This window comes from Rhinopithecus bieti, unplaced genomic scaffold, assembly GCF_001698545.2.
Source record: "Rhinopithecus bieti isolate Rb0 unplaced genomic scaffold, ASM169854v2 scaffold_44695, whole genome shotgun sequence".
In the NCBI taxonomy this organism is placed as follows: domain Eukaryota; kingdom Metazoa; phylum Chordata; class Mammalia; order Primates; family Cercopithecidae; genus Rhinopithecus; species Rhinopithecus bieti.
Window position 1 is genome coordinate 19717 of NW_016818171.1, and position 17486 is coordinate 37202.

At 56.9% G+C, this 17486-nt stretch overlaps 2 protein-coding genes across 3 annotated transcripts; one reads left to right on the forward strand and one right to left on the reverse strand.

Moving 5' to 3' along the window:
- The first annotated feature begins 22 nt into the window (after positions 1-22).
- Positions 23-8801, forward strand: PLEKHH3 (pleckstrin homology, MyTH4 and FERM domain containing H3). Its single transcript, XM_017856630.1, is given in 14 exon segments — positions 23-659; positions 2636-2691; positions 3032-3111; positions 3211-3402; positions 3489-3646; positions 3755-3875; positions 4657-4921; positions 4923-4961; positions 5472-5679; positions 5902-6038; positions 6326-6458; positions 6625-7083; positions 7380-7571; positions 8411-8801. Coding segments are annotated over 14 exon segments (2379 nt in total). The 5' UTR covers positions 23-497; the 3' UTR covers positions 8588-8801.
- Positions 8802-9700: 899 nt separating this feature from the next.
- TUBG2 (tubulin gamma 2) lies at positions 9701-17246 on the reverse strand. 2 transcript variants are annotated; one of them, XM_017856581.1, is made up of 12 exons: positions 17075-17246; positions 16681-16793; positions 16311-16478; positions 15930-15998; positions 15410-15436; positions 13283-13362; positions 12823-12949; positions 11134-11220; positions 10869-11018; positions 10456-10608; positions 10211-10372; positions 9701-10092 (listed from the first exon to the last, which is right to left on the reverse strand). In XM_017856581.1, the coding sequence occupies exons 1-12, from the start codon at positions 17121-17123 to the stop codon at positions 9895-9897; spliced, it is 1383 nt and encodes a 460-aa protein (XP_017712070.1). In that variant the 5' UTR covers positions 17124-17246; the 3' UTR covers positions 9701-9894. The 2 variants fall into 2 exon arrangements, with proteins under 2 accessions (XP_017712070.1, XP_017712071.1); XM_017856582.1 differs by lacking the exon at positions 15410-15436.
- Positions 17247-17486: the final 240 nt, after the last annotated feature.

A 17486-nucleotide genomic window follows, 5' to 3' on the forward strand; every position in this document is an offset into this window, starting at 1 on the left:
GGGCCCCCGGGAGGGAGGGGCTGGGGGGGCGGGGTCCCAGCTCTGTGCTCGCGCCCCCAGCGCGCCAGTCCCGGGGCTGCAGGGAGCGCAGCGCGCGCGGCCCGGGCCCCGGCCACCGGACGCCCTACCGGACACGACCCTCCCTGGAGCTTGGACAACTGCCCACCTCGGACGCTGCACCGGACACTGCCCCCCACAGGGCTGGACACTCCAACGGACACTACTTCCCAGCTCCGGACATTGCTCCCTCCTCTCCCGGGGCCCTGGACGCTTTTCCCCCTCCCCCCTCCGGGGGCCCAGACACTAAGCCCCCCTCAGCGTCTGGCTAGCGTCCCCTTGCACCCCAGCCCAGGACACTGCCTCCTCCCTGTGCTCTTCTCCCTCCTGCTCCTCCCACCTCATCTTTCCCCTGCTCGGGTCGGAGCCCCGCCAGTTCCTCCGACCCCCTGCTGCTCGGCCGCGGCTGCCCGCGCCCCCATCCCCGGCTCCTCGCCCGGATGCCTCTCCCCGGGGGACTGTGGTGGCTTCTCTGCTGCCGTCGAGGCTTCACTCTTCTGCACCGGGACTACGGGGACGGCGAGCTTAGCGGGGACGGGGACGAGGACGAGGACGAGGAAACCTTTGAGCTACGGACCCCGAGTCCAGCGGGCGGCGGGAGGGTAAGTCCCGGGGGTTCGGAGCCTCGTCTCAATCACTCTCTCTGTAACCGGCCGTGGAACTCGCTCCAGCCTCCAGCCACAGGCTGCGCGCTTGGCGAACTAGGGACGTAGGGGAGGTTTTTGCCTGGGGGCCAGAGCCCCCGGGAGCTCTCGGAGCAGCAGCCCTACTCGGGATGTGCCAGTGGGCCTCCCGCCGCAGGCTGGGCGCTGTCCACCTGCTGGGGGCCCTGAGGCAGGGGAGGCGTCACGCGTGGCCCGACCTGGCCCTGCCTCTCCCTTCTCCGCTGGGCCCGCGTCCCATCCCGTCTCCTTCCGCCTCCGCCAGCGCCGAGGAATGTGGCGAGGCCGGCTGGGCGGCTCGAACGCCTGGGTCCCCCTCCGCTCCCAGTTCGCAAGCGCTGAGGCCAGATGCGAGAGCTCCCACTGCGGAGACCTGGGCGAGGAGGAGAAGTCGTCCCAGGATTGGGGTCTGGGGCGGGGACCCCACGGAGAAGGAGGTGGGGGCTCTTTGAGGACTCCTCCTCATTACCCTGCCACTCAGGGCAGAACTCTCGGCTTTCCCGGGTGAGGCTCCTGGGAAACCCCTGAGGGAATGGATGGTGAGGGGCACTGGGCTGCTGCCTGATTTTGTCGAATCTCCCCGTGGGGAAACGGAGGCACGATTGGTGTGGGAGACCTCCATCCCCTGATGTCTCCTCCCCCATCCCCCCTGCACACTGGCGGCCAGACTCCCGTGTGCTGTGGCCCGGGTCAGGCTCCCATCCCCCGCGCAGGGGTCCCCAGCAGGCCCAGTGGCTCGGTGCCCGGGTGGGGCGGGCTGCGCCGCCGGGGCCGGCGCCAGCACCTGGCGGAGGCGGAGGGTGGATAAATATAGAGGGGGGGAGGGAGGGAAGCAGGGCACTGCGATTAGGGGAGTTAGCCTAAGAGGGTGGTCAGTACCTGCCACATGTGGTGTGGCTGATAGCCCCACTCAGACCTTCCAGAAAATAGGTAGAGTTTCACATAGAAAAGGCGCAGGACCCAGGCGTCCCCAAGCTTCCCGCTTGGGCAGGGTCGGCTTTACCAGGCCATTGCCTCCCTCATGCTCCACCTCAACTCCCCCCTTCCCGGAGCCTGGGGACAGGTGTCCCTGGCCCCCTCCCCCACCTCCCCCTCTTGGCTCTAGCAGTCTGGGAGCAATATGAGGATGGCACGGTTCCCCGCCTGGCTGGCCTCCGGGTTGGGTTTGTGGCCTCTCTCAGACCCCAGTCTACAGTTGAAGTTCCAGGACAGGGGAAGGGAGGGGAGGGGAGGGCAAAACCCTGAACTACACCTGCCTCCAGAGGGTGTGCCATTCCTCAGTCTGGCCCTCCCTTCCTAAGCCCCAGCAAAGGGGCAGGGTCTCTGCTCACGGTTGAGTCTCAGGAGTGTCTATGGGAGAATGTAAGACGCTTTTGGAGAAAGCCCTATACTGAAAGGGTTCCTCTGCCCTTCATTCACCTCTGTGCCTACCACCTGTCCTGCCTTGGCCAGGGAGGCAGTGTGGGAGAAGGGAAAACGAGGAGGAGAGGGTGCCTTGGAGCCTGGCAGAGCGAGCTCACCTCTCCTTTTTTCAAAGATGGGGAAACTAAGGCCGGGAGATGGAAAGAGACTTGCCCAAGGTTCCACAGTGAGTTAGTGGTGGAGCGGGAATTGGAACCCGGGTCTCCTGACTCTCTGCCCAGTGCTCTTTCCACCCTACCCTACCCTTGATTGTATCTTCAAAGGGCAACTGAGAGGAGCCTTGGCTCCTTAGCTCCTGCTGTTCTGGAGAGCTTGTCCTGTTGAGACAGGCGGGAGGGGCGAGCCCAGCGGCTCCAGCGCGCTCCACCCCAGTCACGACCCCACTCTGTGATTCCTTCCTCAATCCCCTGAGCAGCCCTGTCCTGAGGGCAGAAGGCACGAACCTTGCGCAGGAAGGGCTTTGACCCTAAGGGCTTCCCCGCCTGTCTCCCCAGGGTCCCCTGGAAGTGACGCTGACTCAGCCGGTGAGGAGCGGGCCTGTCTCCAACAGGTGAGCTACGCTCCTACGTCCCATAGTCTCGAGACCCCAGCCTGTTCCCGGGACCCCCATCCTCGCTGTCTCCCCTAGCGGTTGCGCAATAAGGGAGAGGCCCTACGCCGGACGCTGTGGTTTGGCTGGGGTCCCGAGGGGAGGTCCGGCTGGGGGCGCGGGGAGAAAGAGGGGGGTTGGGGCTATTTCTGGTGCGAGGTCAGAATGGCCCAGCGGTTCCCACAGCCTGGGGGAGGGGTGCCCAGCTTGGGAGCAGACACCCTTGCGGTCTGGGGAGCCCCTGCAGAGGAGCCCCCTAGAGGCGGAGTGGAGGCCCAACCCTCCCTCCCCTCTGGCCCAGGCTGCAGAGCTGGGAGGAGACTTGGAGCCTCATCCCGGAGAAAGGACTGCCGGAGGACGACCCAGACATCGTTGTGAAAGGTAGAGACCCCCCTCAGTGCACTCTGGAGGTCCCCAATCCCAACCCTCCAGAGATTATGTGTCCTACTGATGTTCCTTCCCTCCCTCTCCTGCCCCCAGGTTGGCTGTACCGGGAGCCCCGCGGAGGAGGAGCGCGACCCTGGCTGCCCCCGCGCCGAGCCTGGTTTGTGCTCACGCGGGACTCCTTGGATCAGTTCAGCAGCAGCGGGAAGGGGGCGCGGCGTCTTGGGAGCCTCGTGCTCACCAGCCTGTGCTCGGTGACCGGCCCAGAGCGCAGGCGTAAGGAGACAGGTGAAACCGCCTGGGGACTCTCTTACCTTCCTGGGCAGGGGCCCCAGCAGACCCTAATGGCCCTCTCCGGCCTCTCTTTTCCCCAGGTCTGTGGTCAGTGACTGTGTCTGGTCGGAAACACAGTGTCCGCCTCTGCTCCCCACGCCAGGCAGAGGCTGAGCGCTGGGGGGTGGCATTGCGGGAAGTGATTGCCTCCAAGGCACCCCTGGAGACCCCCACCCAGCTACTGCTCAGGGACATACAGGTAAGAGAGGACACCAGGGAGAGCCAGGAGAGTGGTGGACCCCAAAGCTTTCTGGGCTTGTGAGGAATTCCCTTCCCCATCAAGGTGACCCTCTCCCTGTTCCCCTAGGAAAGTTGCGGGGACCCAGAGGCAGTTGCCCTCATTTACCTGCGGAACCCGATTCTGAGACACACTAGTGGAGCATTGTACGCCCCGCTCCTGCCCCTGCCCTACGGAGTCAGCGCCCCAGGTGAGTGGTCCCATGGCCCAAGTCCCCTGGATGGGATGGGGTGGATCAGAGGTAAGAATCTGAATCCCTTAACTGGCAGGGACCTAAGCATCCTTTAGGGGCCTGCCAGCTCCTCACTTTTCAAAGGATGAAGGTGAAACTGGAAGCTGGCCAGGGTGGAGGGGAGGAAGCCAGCACCCACAAAAGGGTCCTTTTTGACCACCTTCTCTATGGCTCTCATTCTGTCTACTGATGTTCCTTCAGGAGTTTGTACACTCTCCTATTTTTTCATTATACTCTTGAGACCATGCCATATTACCTTTACAAGTGGTATAAAAGCTACCACTTTTGTAGAACGTGCTGGCCTCATCCAATTGTACTTCTCCCTAAATGGTTTAGTGACTGGCCCAGGTCCTAAAGTTAGAGGATTAAAGGGTGCTGGGAGAGGAACCCGGGTTTTCTGACTCCTAGTCCATCCTGTTTTCTGACCTATGGTGGTAAGCCTCAGTATCGAGTTACAGAATCTGGGGTGTGAATCTACAGCCCTTCAGCCGTCCCTCTCCCTAAGTCCAAATCCAGGCTTAGTGGGATTGGGAAGGGGATTCCTGGGAGGCAGAGGTTAAGAGTCTGGCTTCGTGGGACCACTGCTTTCCCTTCACTCTTCCTGTCGTTCGTACCCTCCTCTCCCTGCCACCCCATCCCCTTATATTCCCTCTGACTTTCCCCTGGTTCATACCTTCCTCCCAGGGCGCAGCTCTGTGTCCCCTTTCCAAACCATCCCTCCGCCCCCACCCTCCCACAGGTCCGGGCTATGCACCCCTGCGCGAGGAGGCGGTGCGGCTGTTCTTGGCGCTGCAGGCGCTGGAGGGGGCGCGGCGCCCCGGGCCCTTGATGCAGGGTGTGCTCCAAACCTGCCGGGACTTGCCCGCGCTCCGGGATGAACTCTTCCTGCAGCTGGCTAAGCAGACCTCGGGCCCTGCAGGCCCCCCCGGGCTCCCGGCTACCCAAGACCCTGCGACCCTGCGGTACTGGCAACTCCTCACCTGCATGAGCTGCACCTTCCGACCTGGGGAGCTGTGCGGGGCACCTCCTGGGGCACTTGGAGAGGTGAGAGGGGCAGGGCGGGGGTTACGGCCTAGGCGAGGAGCTACCGGGCTGGGAGAGAAGGAAAGGTCTTTTGCAAAAGGCTTTGTAGGTAAAGAACCCAGTAATACATACAGTGCCTTTGTGGAAGATACAAGATCCTATCTCAGTTGTGAGCGGATGAATTACAATAAAACGCCCCCCTTGGGCTGAGGAATTATGAAAAGGCTGCTTTCAGGCCAGCGCCAGGAATTAGGAAAATGTAGTAAAGTGGCTGGATTTCGATTTCAGGTCGAAGGAAAATCACGAAGACTTTCGGAAGTGGTGGGAGCAGTTGGGAGAAAGCTGCCAGGGGACTTGAAAAGTAATTCAGCTGTATGCAAAGCACTGGGGACAGATTTAGAAGAGCCTTCAAAAACTTAAGTTGGGGCGGGGAGGAAATCAGCTAGATAAAATAAAGTATAAGAGAAGAAGGCAAGAGGGAGGGGAAGGAAAGCCTTTGGAGTATTGATCCCTGGGTTCCTCCCAACCCAGGACGGAGCAGGCACTCCCGGACTCGGAATTGGCGGAATATGCGCGCTTCATCCGGAAAGCGCTGGGCCGGACGCGCGGCCGAGAGCTGGTGCCCTCGTTGGCAGAGATTTCCGCGCTGAGCCAACGGCAGGAGCTGCTGTGTACCGTGCACTGTCCGGGGGCTGGTGCCTGTACTGTGGCCATCGACTCCCACACCACGGCGGGGGAGGTGAGGCGAGAGAAAGGCCCCATGACCTCCAACCCACCCTGCCAGCTTCTCACGCTTGTCTCACCCGCTTCCTGGATCCTAGGTTTGCCCCGAGTCTCAGATTATTTTGGTAAGGGAGGGAGTGGTGGTGACAGGACTAAGAGACCCCTTCCAATTGAATCAACCCCTCCCAGAATCCTGGCAAGACCCCTGAGTGGTCTGACTTTCCCCTCACTCTCCTAGGTGGCTCGAGAGCTGGTGGGGCGGCTGGGCTTGGCCCGCAGCCGCAACGCATTCGCACTGTACCAGCAGCGAGGGACCCAGGAGCGAGCCCTGGCTGGGGGGACCCTCGTGGCCGACGTGCTCACCAGGTTTGAGAAGTAAATGTCCAGCCCCAGCCCTGCTCTCTATTAGCCCATCCACTTCTCAGTTGAGGTCAGTCGCTAAGCGGACATTATCCAGCGCTTGCCCCTGGCCCTGCGCTGTGGTGTTCGCTGGTTTACAGATGGACCTGCCTGCCGCAGGTTTGCAGTCCGACTCCAGCCTCACCTTCGCGGTGGGCTCCGCCCAGACCCCGCCCCAAACATATGGACCAGTCCCCACCCCAAGCTGCCCTCGCGGTGCGGTCTGGCTTCTCCCTAGCGCGGCGTCCGCTCCTCTTCTGCAGCTTGGCCGCGGAGGAAGCTGGGTTGGAGGACTCGCCCGACTCCGGGTGGAGACTATGTCTGCGTCTTCACGGACCTCTGCACCCTGAGGGGCTGTCCCCAGATGGTCACGAACTGCCTTTCCTCTTTGAGCAGGTGAGGCTCTCCGGCGTTCACGCCTCCAAACAGACCCCCAAGCCTGAACCCCTGGTTTTCGGGCCATCTCATTACTATGGCAGCCCCGCGGGAGGCTTGACTGGAACCTAGACCTCCTCAGATTCCGCGAGGCGTTTTCGCCTGACGCCGGGTGCCTCCCCTGCAGGCTCACGCTCTGCTGCTGCGGGGTCGGCCGCCCCCACCCGACGACACGCTGCGCGCCCTGGCGGCGCTGCGCCTGCAGAGCCTGCACCGGGACTTCTCCCCGCGGGTGCCCCTGCCCCGCCTGGACCACCTGCTCCCGCCCCCGGCCCCGCCGCGCGAAGACCACCCGTCCGCCCGCCCCGCAGGGCCCGCCCCTCCGCTGCGCCCTGCTGGCGGGGCCCTCTGGAGCCCGGCTGGCCAGAGGCGGGCGGAGCGGGCACGGCGCGGCGGGGCCGGCCGCATGGCGGGAAGCATGGCCCGCGAGGGAGGAGGCGGCGCCGGCACGGCAGCTGCAGTGCTGGGCGGCTGGAAGCGGCTACGGGGCATGGGCCGAGCTGAGGCCATGGCCGCCTACCTGGCCCTGGCGGCGCAGTGTCCGGGGTTCGGCGCTGCTCGGTATGACGTTCTGGAGCTGAGCACGGTGAGGGGGAGAAGGGAGAAGGGGACTCTGGCGGCCCAAGCACCACACCTTTGCCCCAGAGCCACAGGTCCCACAGAGGGTCACGTCATTCCCCACATCCAGGACAGCTGCCCACCTCAAACCCCAGGAGTCACCAGCCCTTGGGCCCTCACATCCCTGGAGCCTTAGCCCCCTCCACACACGTGCTGTGAATCATAGGGGGATCAGGAAACTCCTGCTCACAGACACCCATCTCCCCCTACCAAAAATAACGCTGGACTCCTCCTTCCACCCTGACTCTGCCCCTGTGTCTGCAGGAGCCTGGTGGGGGTGCTCCACAGAAGCTATGCCTGGGCTTGGGAGCCAAGGCCATGTCCCTCTCCCGGCCGGGGGAGACAGAGCCCATCCACAGTGTCAGCTATGGCCATGTGGCCGCCTGCCAGCTAATGGGCCCCTACACTCTGGCCTTGAGGGTGGGAGAGAGCCAGCTCCTCCTGCAGAGCCCCCAGGTGAGCGGGAAGAGGAGTTGTGGGAGGAGGAGAGAAGGGAAGGGATGTCAGGAAACATTTTCGGAACACCAAGCATGGGCCAGGTAGAGTTCTAAGCACTGGGGATCCAGCAGTGATCACAGACAAGCTGAAGGAGCTTACATTAGAGTGGGGGAGTCAGACAATAAACAAGGAATCCCAGGCTATGAAGACAGTGAGAAATGCTACAAAGGAAAGAATGATGTGACAGGAAGCCAGAGAAGGGTTCTCAAAAAGGGTGCCATTTAAGCTAGCCAGGGAAGACCTGGGGGAACAGCATTCCAGGTGGAAAGAATTGCAAGGCGGCCGGGTGCAGGGGCTCGTGCCTGTAATCCCAGCACTTTGGGAGGCCCGGGCAGGCGGATCACGAGATCAGGAGGTCGAGACTTTCATCCTGACCAACATGGTAAAACCCTGTCTCTACTAAAAATACAAAAATTAGCTGGGGGTGGTGGCGCACACCTGTAGTCCCAGCTACTTGGGAGGCTGAGGTAGAAGAATTGATTGAACCGGGGAGGCAGAGGTTGCAGTGAGCCGAGGCACTCCAGCCTGGTAACAGCAAGACTCCATCTCAACACCACCACCACCAAAAATAATAATAATAATAATAATAATAATAGAATGTTAGAAGAGCAGAAAGAACCAAGTATGACTGGCACATAGAAATGAAGTAGACAGTGGTGATAAGGAAGAAAAGGTTGCAGGGCCATAGCACGTAGGACCATGGTGGGGAAACTGGAGCCCTAGAGTCTGGAGAAAGGATGAGAAAAAGAAGAGAACCTGGCAGTGCCTGTTGCACACTGACCTCTGCCCTCTCTTAGGTGGAAGAGATCATGCAGCTGGTGAATGCCTACTTGGCCAACCCCTCCTCCGAGAGGCCCTGCAGCAGCTCTTCTCATCCATGCCAAGACCTGCCAGACACCTCCCCTCCCAGCCAGCACCCGGGCCTGGATGAGCCCCAGGGACAGTCTGGCTGCTTGGGGCAGCTGCAGGACTGAGCCTGCCAAGAGGTCACGACTTCCCTCCTGCCTCCAGCCTGGGCCAGGACTGCTCCGAGATTTGAGGGAAACATGGACCCTTTTGGCCCTGCAGGGACAGGGCACATCCCACACCCAAGGGCTGCAATGGGTGTGGGCAATTTTCTAGTTTGTTTCTTAATTTATTTGTAGAAGAGAAGCAAAAAAAAAAAAAAAAGTTTCTTATTTACACAAACCCTTCCTGTGGGAGTGTTATTCAGTGGGACAAGTTAGAACCCCATAAAGCAGAGCCTCGCCTCTGGGGACGCCCACACCCTGGGCTTTTACCAGGCTCTGGGGGAAGTCTGGACACCACAGCACTTCAGCCGCCCCCTCCTTGACCTTCCAGACTTAACCTCCTCCTGGCCATTATGCTGCCATAGGCTTGTGGGTGGAGCAGGCAAACAGGCCTCATTGGAAGCTGGCAGTTACTCACCCTCCCTTCTTCATTGAGTGGCATACGGATGGCCTCCTGGAATCCCTGAGGCTGGAGGGCAATGAGTCATCAGATCTGGCACTGCCCATTTCTTACCCTGGTGTCCAGCTCTGGGCCCATCATTGGTGTGCCTAATGCTTTGGGCCTAGAATGGAGAGAAGCTTGGGGCAGATAACAAACCCATGAATTTCTCTGGCACAGAAAAGTAACTCAGGATGTGCTCAGCCCTACTGAATTCTGTTTCTACTAATCAGGTTGGGTTGAACTGGATTGAGTTCCTGGAACTCTCATGGCCCTGGGCACTGGGAATCTGGAGTCTTGGCTCTTCTGGCCTGCTCGTAATGTAGTGTGCCCTCCTTCGGTAGACCCCACCTCCTCTGCCTTGAGTGGAAGAGGATGGGGCAACATTGACCCTCACTGGGGCAAAGCTTAGGCACTGAGGAGACAGCAAACCTCAGTAAAGCTCTGTAATCTTGAGACAAGGGCTGACTCTAGTAAAACAGCCTAGTTCAAGGTGAGGGATGCCAGTGGAAACAGTGAACACACTAAGATTTGGACTTAGTGGTAAGATGTTGGAGGAGGTGAAAGCCACCCTACTGTCAGATGCCTAGAAACTGGACCCCTGCACCACCCCTCGTATTCACAGATCAAGCCCTGGCTATACTGACAACCAAGCTTTATTACTTTATTAGAGCTGAACAAGCATATCAAGAGTTAGGGCATGGAAGGGAGGAAGCCAGACCAGCTCATGGGCTGGAGATGAACCAAGAAGGGTTGTCCATGAGGTGAAGTTGGGTCAGAGGGAGCAGGCATGGTCGAGGCTGTGCTTCCCATCCAGTAGTGGGGAGGGAAATCACTGCTCCTGGGTGCCCCAGGAAATGTAGTCTGGCTGGGTGGCTGCATGGTACTCATCAATGAGCTCCTGAACAACCTCCCTAGACCTGTCCATCTCATCAAAGTTGTCCTTGAACATGTCCTCCTTACGGAACTGCTCCAGGAAGGCATCCCGCTTCCGCAGCTTGTCAAACTGCTGGCAGGAACTTTCAAAGAGCTGAAAGAGATGAAAATCTCCAAAATGCGAGCCAGGGGGTTAGGAGTGAACTTGGGGAAGATGATGAAGGTAGCCAGTGGAACAGACTCTCCTGAGAAGAACAGAAACCTAGACTCACCGAGGAGATGCTGGTGTGGTTGGCCATCATGAGCCCACTGACCCGGTGGGCCGAGGGCAGGTAGGGAGACTTCCTCGACAGGGCCACTTGGATGCTGGCGGGGCCCCACGGGATGAAGTTGGCCAACTTCCGTTCCCGGATCCTCTGCAGGCTCTTGTGGACCTGGGGTGGGCACAAGAGCAGTGGAGGTGGCCTCTCCTCTACCCCTGTGGGTCCAGGGTGCGGGATGAAGGGGCCTCCCCTACCTGGGTGGGGTCCACCTCTCCCTGGATGATGTTGAGGATGGCGATGTAGCAGTGGTTGGTCTGGCGGTCTCGGCCTGTGGACACCATCACGTTCTTGGGCTGCAGCAGCCGCCTCATGACATCCAGGACCGTGGTCTTCCTCACGCTGGCCACCTGATAGGACAGTGAGACAGGAACCTGGCCAGCGCTCAGGGCAGAGTCCCCTTTGGCTTCTTCTTGGCAGAAGCCAAAGGCAGAAGGAGAGTGGAGAGCAAGTTAGTAAGAAAGTCGCCTGCTCTGTGCTAGTCCCTGAGCACAGTGCCTCGGGGCCCGCAAAGGGCAGCTCTTGGGGCAGTGGGGAAGACAGAAAGCCTAGGGCAGGGCCTGCTGGGCCCCGGGCCGGCCTGGCCTGGGACACTGAAGGCTGCTCTTACTGATTGATCCGTAGTGAGCGGGGTGTAGCCGGTCATGAGGAAGTGGAGCCGTGGGGTGGGAATGAGCGAGGCGATGAGGCCGATGAGGTCATTGTTCATGTAGCCAGGGTAGCGCAGGGTGGTGGTGCTGGCCGACATGATGGTGGACACCTGGGGACAGGTGTGCCATGTCATGGGCCTCGGCCTGGGTGGGACTTTCCTTCCCCAGATGACCCTCCAGCAAGGAGGGTTTTCAGTCCAAAGGAGTCCAGGAGTGGGGGCCCACCAGCTGGTTGATCTGGGAGAAGGACGGGTTCTGGATGTGCAGGCGGTCTGTGGCAATCCGGTTCAGGGCTGTGTTGTCCAGCACCACCTGCGGGGACAGAAGAGGGTCACAGCATCTTGAGGATAAAATGGGCATAGAAATAAAATATTGGCTTAGCCCCTGCTGAACTCCAAAGCCAGGAATTAGGTTTGTTAGTTTAAAAAAAAGTACTGCTGGACGTGGTGGCTCATGCCTGTAATCCCTGCCCTTTGGGAGGCCAATGTGGGAGGATCACTCGAGGCCGGGAGTTGGACACCAGCCTGAGCAACACAGCAAGATGCCATCTCTGTAAAAAATATACATAAAAAATAACAGAAAGAAAAGTACTGTTTCTGGGGCATCATGAGATACTCTCAGACTACGCAGGGCAGTAAACAAACCCGTGAGTACCCACATGTGCCATACACTGTGCTTGGCTCTGGGGAGACCACAGAGAGGAACAGGCACCATCTTTCCCTTCATTAGGCCTACAGTCTCGTGGAGGGAGGCACACTAAATATAAAACAAAAAAGTATAGTTAACTCCCTGAAATATACACAAAGGAATCTGATCTTGACTGAGTAGTCAGGAAAGGTTTTGCTAAGAAAGTTTTCCTTGAGCTGAGAGTACAAGCATAAGGGGGCATGAAGTAGACAAAGGTGGGGTACATGGTGGTGGGGGGAAGCTATATTCACTTCGTTGAGAGTTTTGCTGCCTAAAAGGATTCTAAGAAACTTAGAGGTCAGGACCTTATTTCCTAATTTGGCCCACAGGTATGGCTTTGTTGGTCCTCTGTTCTGTGTGTATAGGTGCTGGGGAAGGGTGGGGTGAATGAGACTCACTGGACTGAGGAGACAGACCAAAGTCCTTTACTCTTTTTTTTTCTTTTTTTTTTTAAACACAAGGTCTTGTTCTGTTGCCCAAGCTTGAGTGCAGTGGTGTGATCATGGCTCACTGCAGCCTTGACTTCCTGAGCTCAAGCAATCCCCCAACCTCAGCCTCCCGAGTAGCTAGGACTACAGGCGCACACCACCATGCCTGGCTAATTTTTTTTATGTTATTTTTTGAGGCGGAGTCTCACTTTGTCACCCAGGCGGGAGTGCAATGGCGTGATCTTGGCTCACCGCAACCTTTGCCTCCGGGTTCAAGCGATTCTCCTGCCTCAGCCTCCAAGTAACTGGGACTACAGGCACATGATACCAGGAACGGCTATTGTTTTTTTTTTTGAGACGGAGTCTCACTCTATCACCCAGGCTGGAGTGCAATGGTGCGATCTCAGCTCACTGCAACCTCTACCTGCAGGGTTCAAGCAACTCTCCTGTCTCAGCCTCCTGAGTAGCTGGGACTATAGCTGGGACTACAGGCATACGTCACTATGCCCAGCTAATTTTTTTAGTAGAGACAGGGTTTCTTCATGTTGGTTAGGCTGATCTCAAACTCCCAACTATAGGTGATCCGCCCACCTCAGTCTCCCAAAGTGCTGGGATTACAGGTGTGAGCCACTGCGCCCAGCCCTAATTTTTGTATTTTCTGTGGAGATAGGGTTTCACATGTTGCCCAAGCTAGTATTGAACTCCTGAGCTCAAGCAATCCATCTGCCTTGCCTCCCAAAGTGCTAGAATTACAGGCATGAGCCACCACACCCAGCCCCTCAACTCTTTCTTTGCTCACCACACAGTCTGCGTTCTGCGTCAGCCTCTTGAGTGTCAGGAGTGAATTGTACGGCTGAACCACCACGTCACTCATCTCGTCCTGGTAGGGAAACACTGAATAAGTCTGCACCAGCTTCTTGGGGTACCTGAGAGAAAAGAGGGTGGTGGCATAGTGAACTGGAAGGACCCCCTATCACCCCCCAAAATGCCCATCTGTGCCATTTTGTACAAAAGGGGTGAGGGCAGAACTGAGTCTTCAAAGCCAAAAAGGATAAACCTGAAAGCTTCAAACTCTGTAGATCCCCTCCCCTCCATAGGTAAGCCCCCACCCCCCAAAATAGCTTCCAACATGGTCCTTGGGTGGGTCTGTCCCTATGACTCAAAAGGGGTAGTGGCAGACTTTCTAGCTCAAGAGAAAAAAAGCAATGACATTATCCAGGGAACCAGGGTTAATGCCCTCTCCCCAAACACAGGCTTGCCTGTCATTCAGTCGCTCCAGGAGGTAGGAGCCCAGGCCAGAACCTGTACCCCCAGCGATGGAGTGACACAGCACGAAGCCCTGTGTGTATACAGGAATAAACAGACTCAGTTTCTCCTGCCACACTCTCACAACACAATTCTGATACCAGATGGGTGGGGTTTTACCACACACATCAGGTAAGCAGCCAATTCTACAGTAGATGCCAGCTGGGTATCCACTAATTCACTTGAATTCTAGACTACCTACAGACTGTCCCTAACTTAGGATGGTTTAATTTAAGATGTTTTGGCTTTATGATGGGTTTATCAGGACGTAATCCCATCTTAAATCAAGAAGCATCTGAATTACAATGGTTCAATTTGCAATTTTTCAACTTCATGATGGGCTTATTGGGTTATAACCTGACGCATTTCTACTTACGATATTTTCAATTTTTTTTCTTTTTTTGAGACGGAGTCTTGCTCTGTCACCCAGGCTGTAGTGCAATGGCCCAATCTTGACTCACTGCAACCTCTGCTTCCTAGGTTCAAGCCATTCTCCTGCCTCAGCCTCTCAAGTAGCTGGGACTACGGGCATGTACCACCATGCCTGCCTAATTTTTTTTTTTTTTTTTTTTTTTTTTTGAGACGGAGTCCCTCTGCCCCCAGGCTGGAGTGCATGGCGGATCTCAGCTCACTGCAAGCCCCACCGTCCCGGTTTACACCATTCTCCTGCCTCAGCCTCCCGAGTACTTGGGACTACAGGTGCCTGCCAGCCTCGCCCGGGCAGTTTTTTCTGTATTGTTTTAAGCAGACGGGGTTTCACCATGTAGGGCCAGGATGGTCTCGATCTCCCTGACCTCCGGATCCATCCCGTCTCAGCTCCGCAAAGTGCTGGGATTACAGGCTTGAGCCAGCCACGGGACACCGCCTAATTTTTGTATTTTTAGTAGATATGGGGTTCACGCTTTTGGTCAGGCGGTCCTGAACTCCTGACCTCAAGTGATCTCCCACCTCCCGCCCTCCCAAAGGGGATTACAGGCATGAGCTACCGCACCCAGCCTCAAATTTGTTTTGGTTTTAGAGACAGGATCTCACTCAGTCCCCCAGACTGCAGTGCGGTGGTGTGATCATAGCTCACTGCAGCCTTGAACTCCTGGGCTCAAGGCATCTTCCTATCTCAACCTCCAAGTAGCTAGGACTACAGGCATGCACCACCATGCCTGGATGATGTTTGTATTTTTTGCAGAGATGGGGTTTCACCATGTTGCCCAGGTCCTGGGCTCAGGTGATCCACCTACTTCAGCCTCCCAAAGTGCTGGGATTACAGGCATGAGCCACTGTGCCTAGTCAATATTTTCAATTTGTGATGTGTTTACATCCTGATAAGCCCACTCTAAGTTGAGAAGTATCTGTACCTGAAGATAGCATCGGATCCCACAGAGTGAAGGCTCAGTCGCACAAGACTCTCCCACTTCCAATGCCAATACAAGCTTCAGGTTGTTTTATCTGTGCCTCTGACCAATCGGCTATAAATTGGGGTTCTCACGACTGCTCCTTGGGTTCAATTAATTTGTTAGAGTAGCTCACAGAACTCAAGGAGACACCTACTTACGTTTACCCGTTTGTTATAAAGGATATTTTAAAGGATACAAATAAACAGCCAGATGAAGAGATACCGAGGGGAAGCTCTGGAAGGGTCCGGCGCACAGGAGCTGCTGCCCTGTGGTGTTGGGTTTGCAGCCTCCCGGCCTGTGGATGTGTTCTTGTTCACCTTCCTGGAAGCCCCCGAACTCAGTCCTTTTGGATTTTTATGGAGGCTTCATTACATAGGCATGACTGATTAAATCACTGACAATTGGTGCTCTACTCAATCTTCATCCCTCTCCCTTCCCCAGAGGTGAGGGATGGGCCTGTAAATTCCAACCCTCAGAGCACCAGGTTTGTTCCCCTGGCAACCAACACCCCATCCAGTGGCTATCTGGGACTTTCCAAAAAATCGCCTCTTTAACATAAGCTCAGGTTTGGTTGAAAGGCACTTGTTCCTCCTTAGTACAGCGGTTAGTAAAATTAACTAATCAAAATAAAATGAAAGATTAATCTAAAAGAAAGGGGCTTGTTATAAATAACAAAAGACTGTCTTTCACCTTTATCACTCTGGAGCTGTTCTGGAGCTGTTTCAGAAATCAAGGACGAAAGGTCAAATATTTTAACAAAACATACTCTTATTGCTCTAGTCCCTTAGGAAATTACATAGGTTATAAGAGTTGTAAGCCAGGAACAGATCGCTCCCAGCATGGGGAGAGATGGAGAGGCAGTCTCCAAGGAGCTGGGGGAGAGACTTCGGCATGGCTCATTCCCCATTCCCAAAATGCCCGTGTCTCAAAGCTTCCTCTTACGCATCCAGGCTGAGGCTCCTTGGGAAGGTTTGGAGCTGGAGAAGACGCTGAATGACTCATGCCTAAGGGGCCAGTGACATTCAGATTTATGACTTCCTTGAGAACAAAGATTATATTTTATTCACCTCAATATCCCACATCTGATGCTCCATAAATGGGTTTTGAATTGAATTGCTCCCCTCACATCACCTATCCAGGCCACCTCCTGACCTTTCCCCAGCACTCTTCAGCCTCCCTGCCCATTCCTTCCCCCACTCCATAACTTTACCTCTAAACTGTCACTTCCATCTGCTTCTCGGTCTATGATATCAAAGATGTCTTCATGAATTTTCTCACCCTGTATAGAGACATGGAAAGGGAGGGTCAGGCCAAAGGTTCCAGAGCGCATCTTTTCTCAGCACAGCACTGTCTACCCTGGAATACTGTTGCCACCCTGGAGCAAAGCCTAGGCTGTAGCCCTCAACCTAGAAGTGCTACTATTGCAAATGATTTGCACAAAATTTGCATAAACCTCTCCCTGGCTGTCCCTCTTGTTCAGGGAACCTTTTGTCTCTTATTTTCTGTCAGTCCGGTCAAATTCCTAGTAGCTTGAGCCTGCCTTGCCTCTGGATGGGAATATCAAAGGTCTCTGGAATAGTCGCCTGGACACCTGGGAGAATCCACTGGCCCAGTTGTTGCCAGCTCCTCCTCCATGCTCCGACAGGTAGATGTTCTCTGGGTTGTAGAGCTTGGCATAGGGGGAGTTGAGGATGGAGTGGATCACCCGGGGCTCCAGGTCCAGCAGCACGGCCCGGGGGATGTAGTGCTCATCGTCTGCCTGTCAAGGGGAGTCCAGGAGGGGGCCCAATCAGCTAGGGTGGCCCAAGTCCTAAGTCCTCTCAACTCTGGCTCCCTCCAGCCCTCCCTCCTCAAGCCAGCCGCCTGGCCCCTCTGCCCAGCAGGGTTCCCAGTACCAGGCCACTCCCTTCCCTTCCACCCCCTCGGGCCATTACCGCCCCTGGCCAAGTCGCTGGGGGCACCTGGTAGAAAAAGACGTCCTTGCGGTCAGTGCCTTCGGTGGCGAACTCCTCCACGATGCCCTCGGGGCTGATACCATGCTCAGCGCACAGCTGTTTCCAGAACTCGAACCCAACTGGGGGAGGGGGGAGATGCCCGGGTCTGATGGAGCCTTAAGGCCTGCGGAGCCCAGTTTTAGTCTCAGAGGCCGACACGATCAGAGGGTGGACCCAAGATGCCTGGGTCTGGTGGCTGCCCCAGCCCCGGGCTGGAAGCGCAGCTCTCGGTCTGGGTTATCCAGAGCAGCAGGCTAGGGGGTTCATGGAAGGGGAAGGGGGACTGGTGGAAGCCAGGCACTTGGGTGGGACCCGAAGGGGCAGAACCAGAGACCGGTGGGGTCGACGCTCGCTTGCTCACTCTGGTTGCCGCACTGGCCCAGCTGCAGGGTGATGATCTCCCGGGGCATCGCTCTTCAGACGTGGGCGCCCCAGCCCCGGCCTGGCGAGAGTCACGGCTGAGACGAATGCCTGGCAGCCAGGCGCGCAGGACGTGGGGAGCGCGCGCTCTCTTCGCCTCTTGACGCAGATGCNGGGGAGGGGAGGGGAGGGGCGAAGCGACCAGGTGGACGTGCTTGTCCACGTGTAAGGAGTCACCTACCTATATTGGTAGTTGAGGACTCTGCCAGCTTTGCTAGGTCCAAGGGCTAGAAGCCAGCTTTTCTTCGTTTAAATTTCTATTTTTCAATGGTGTTACAATACATACACATGTATGTTACCTTTTCATTTTTTATTTTTTAGAAGTGTCTTGCTCTGTCACCCAGGCTGGAGTG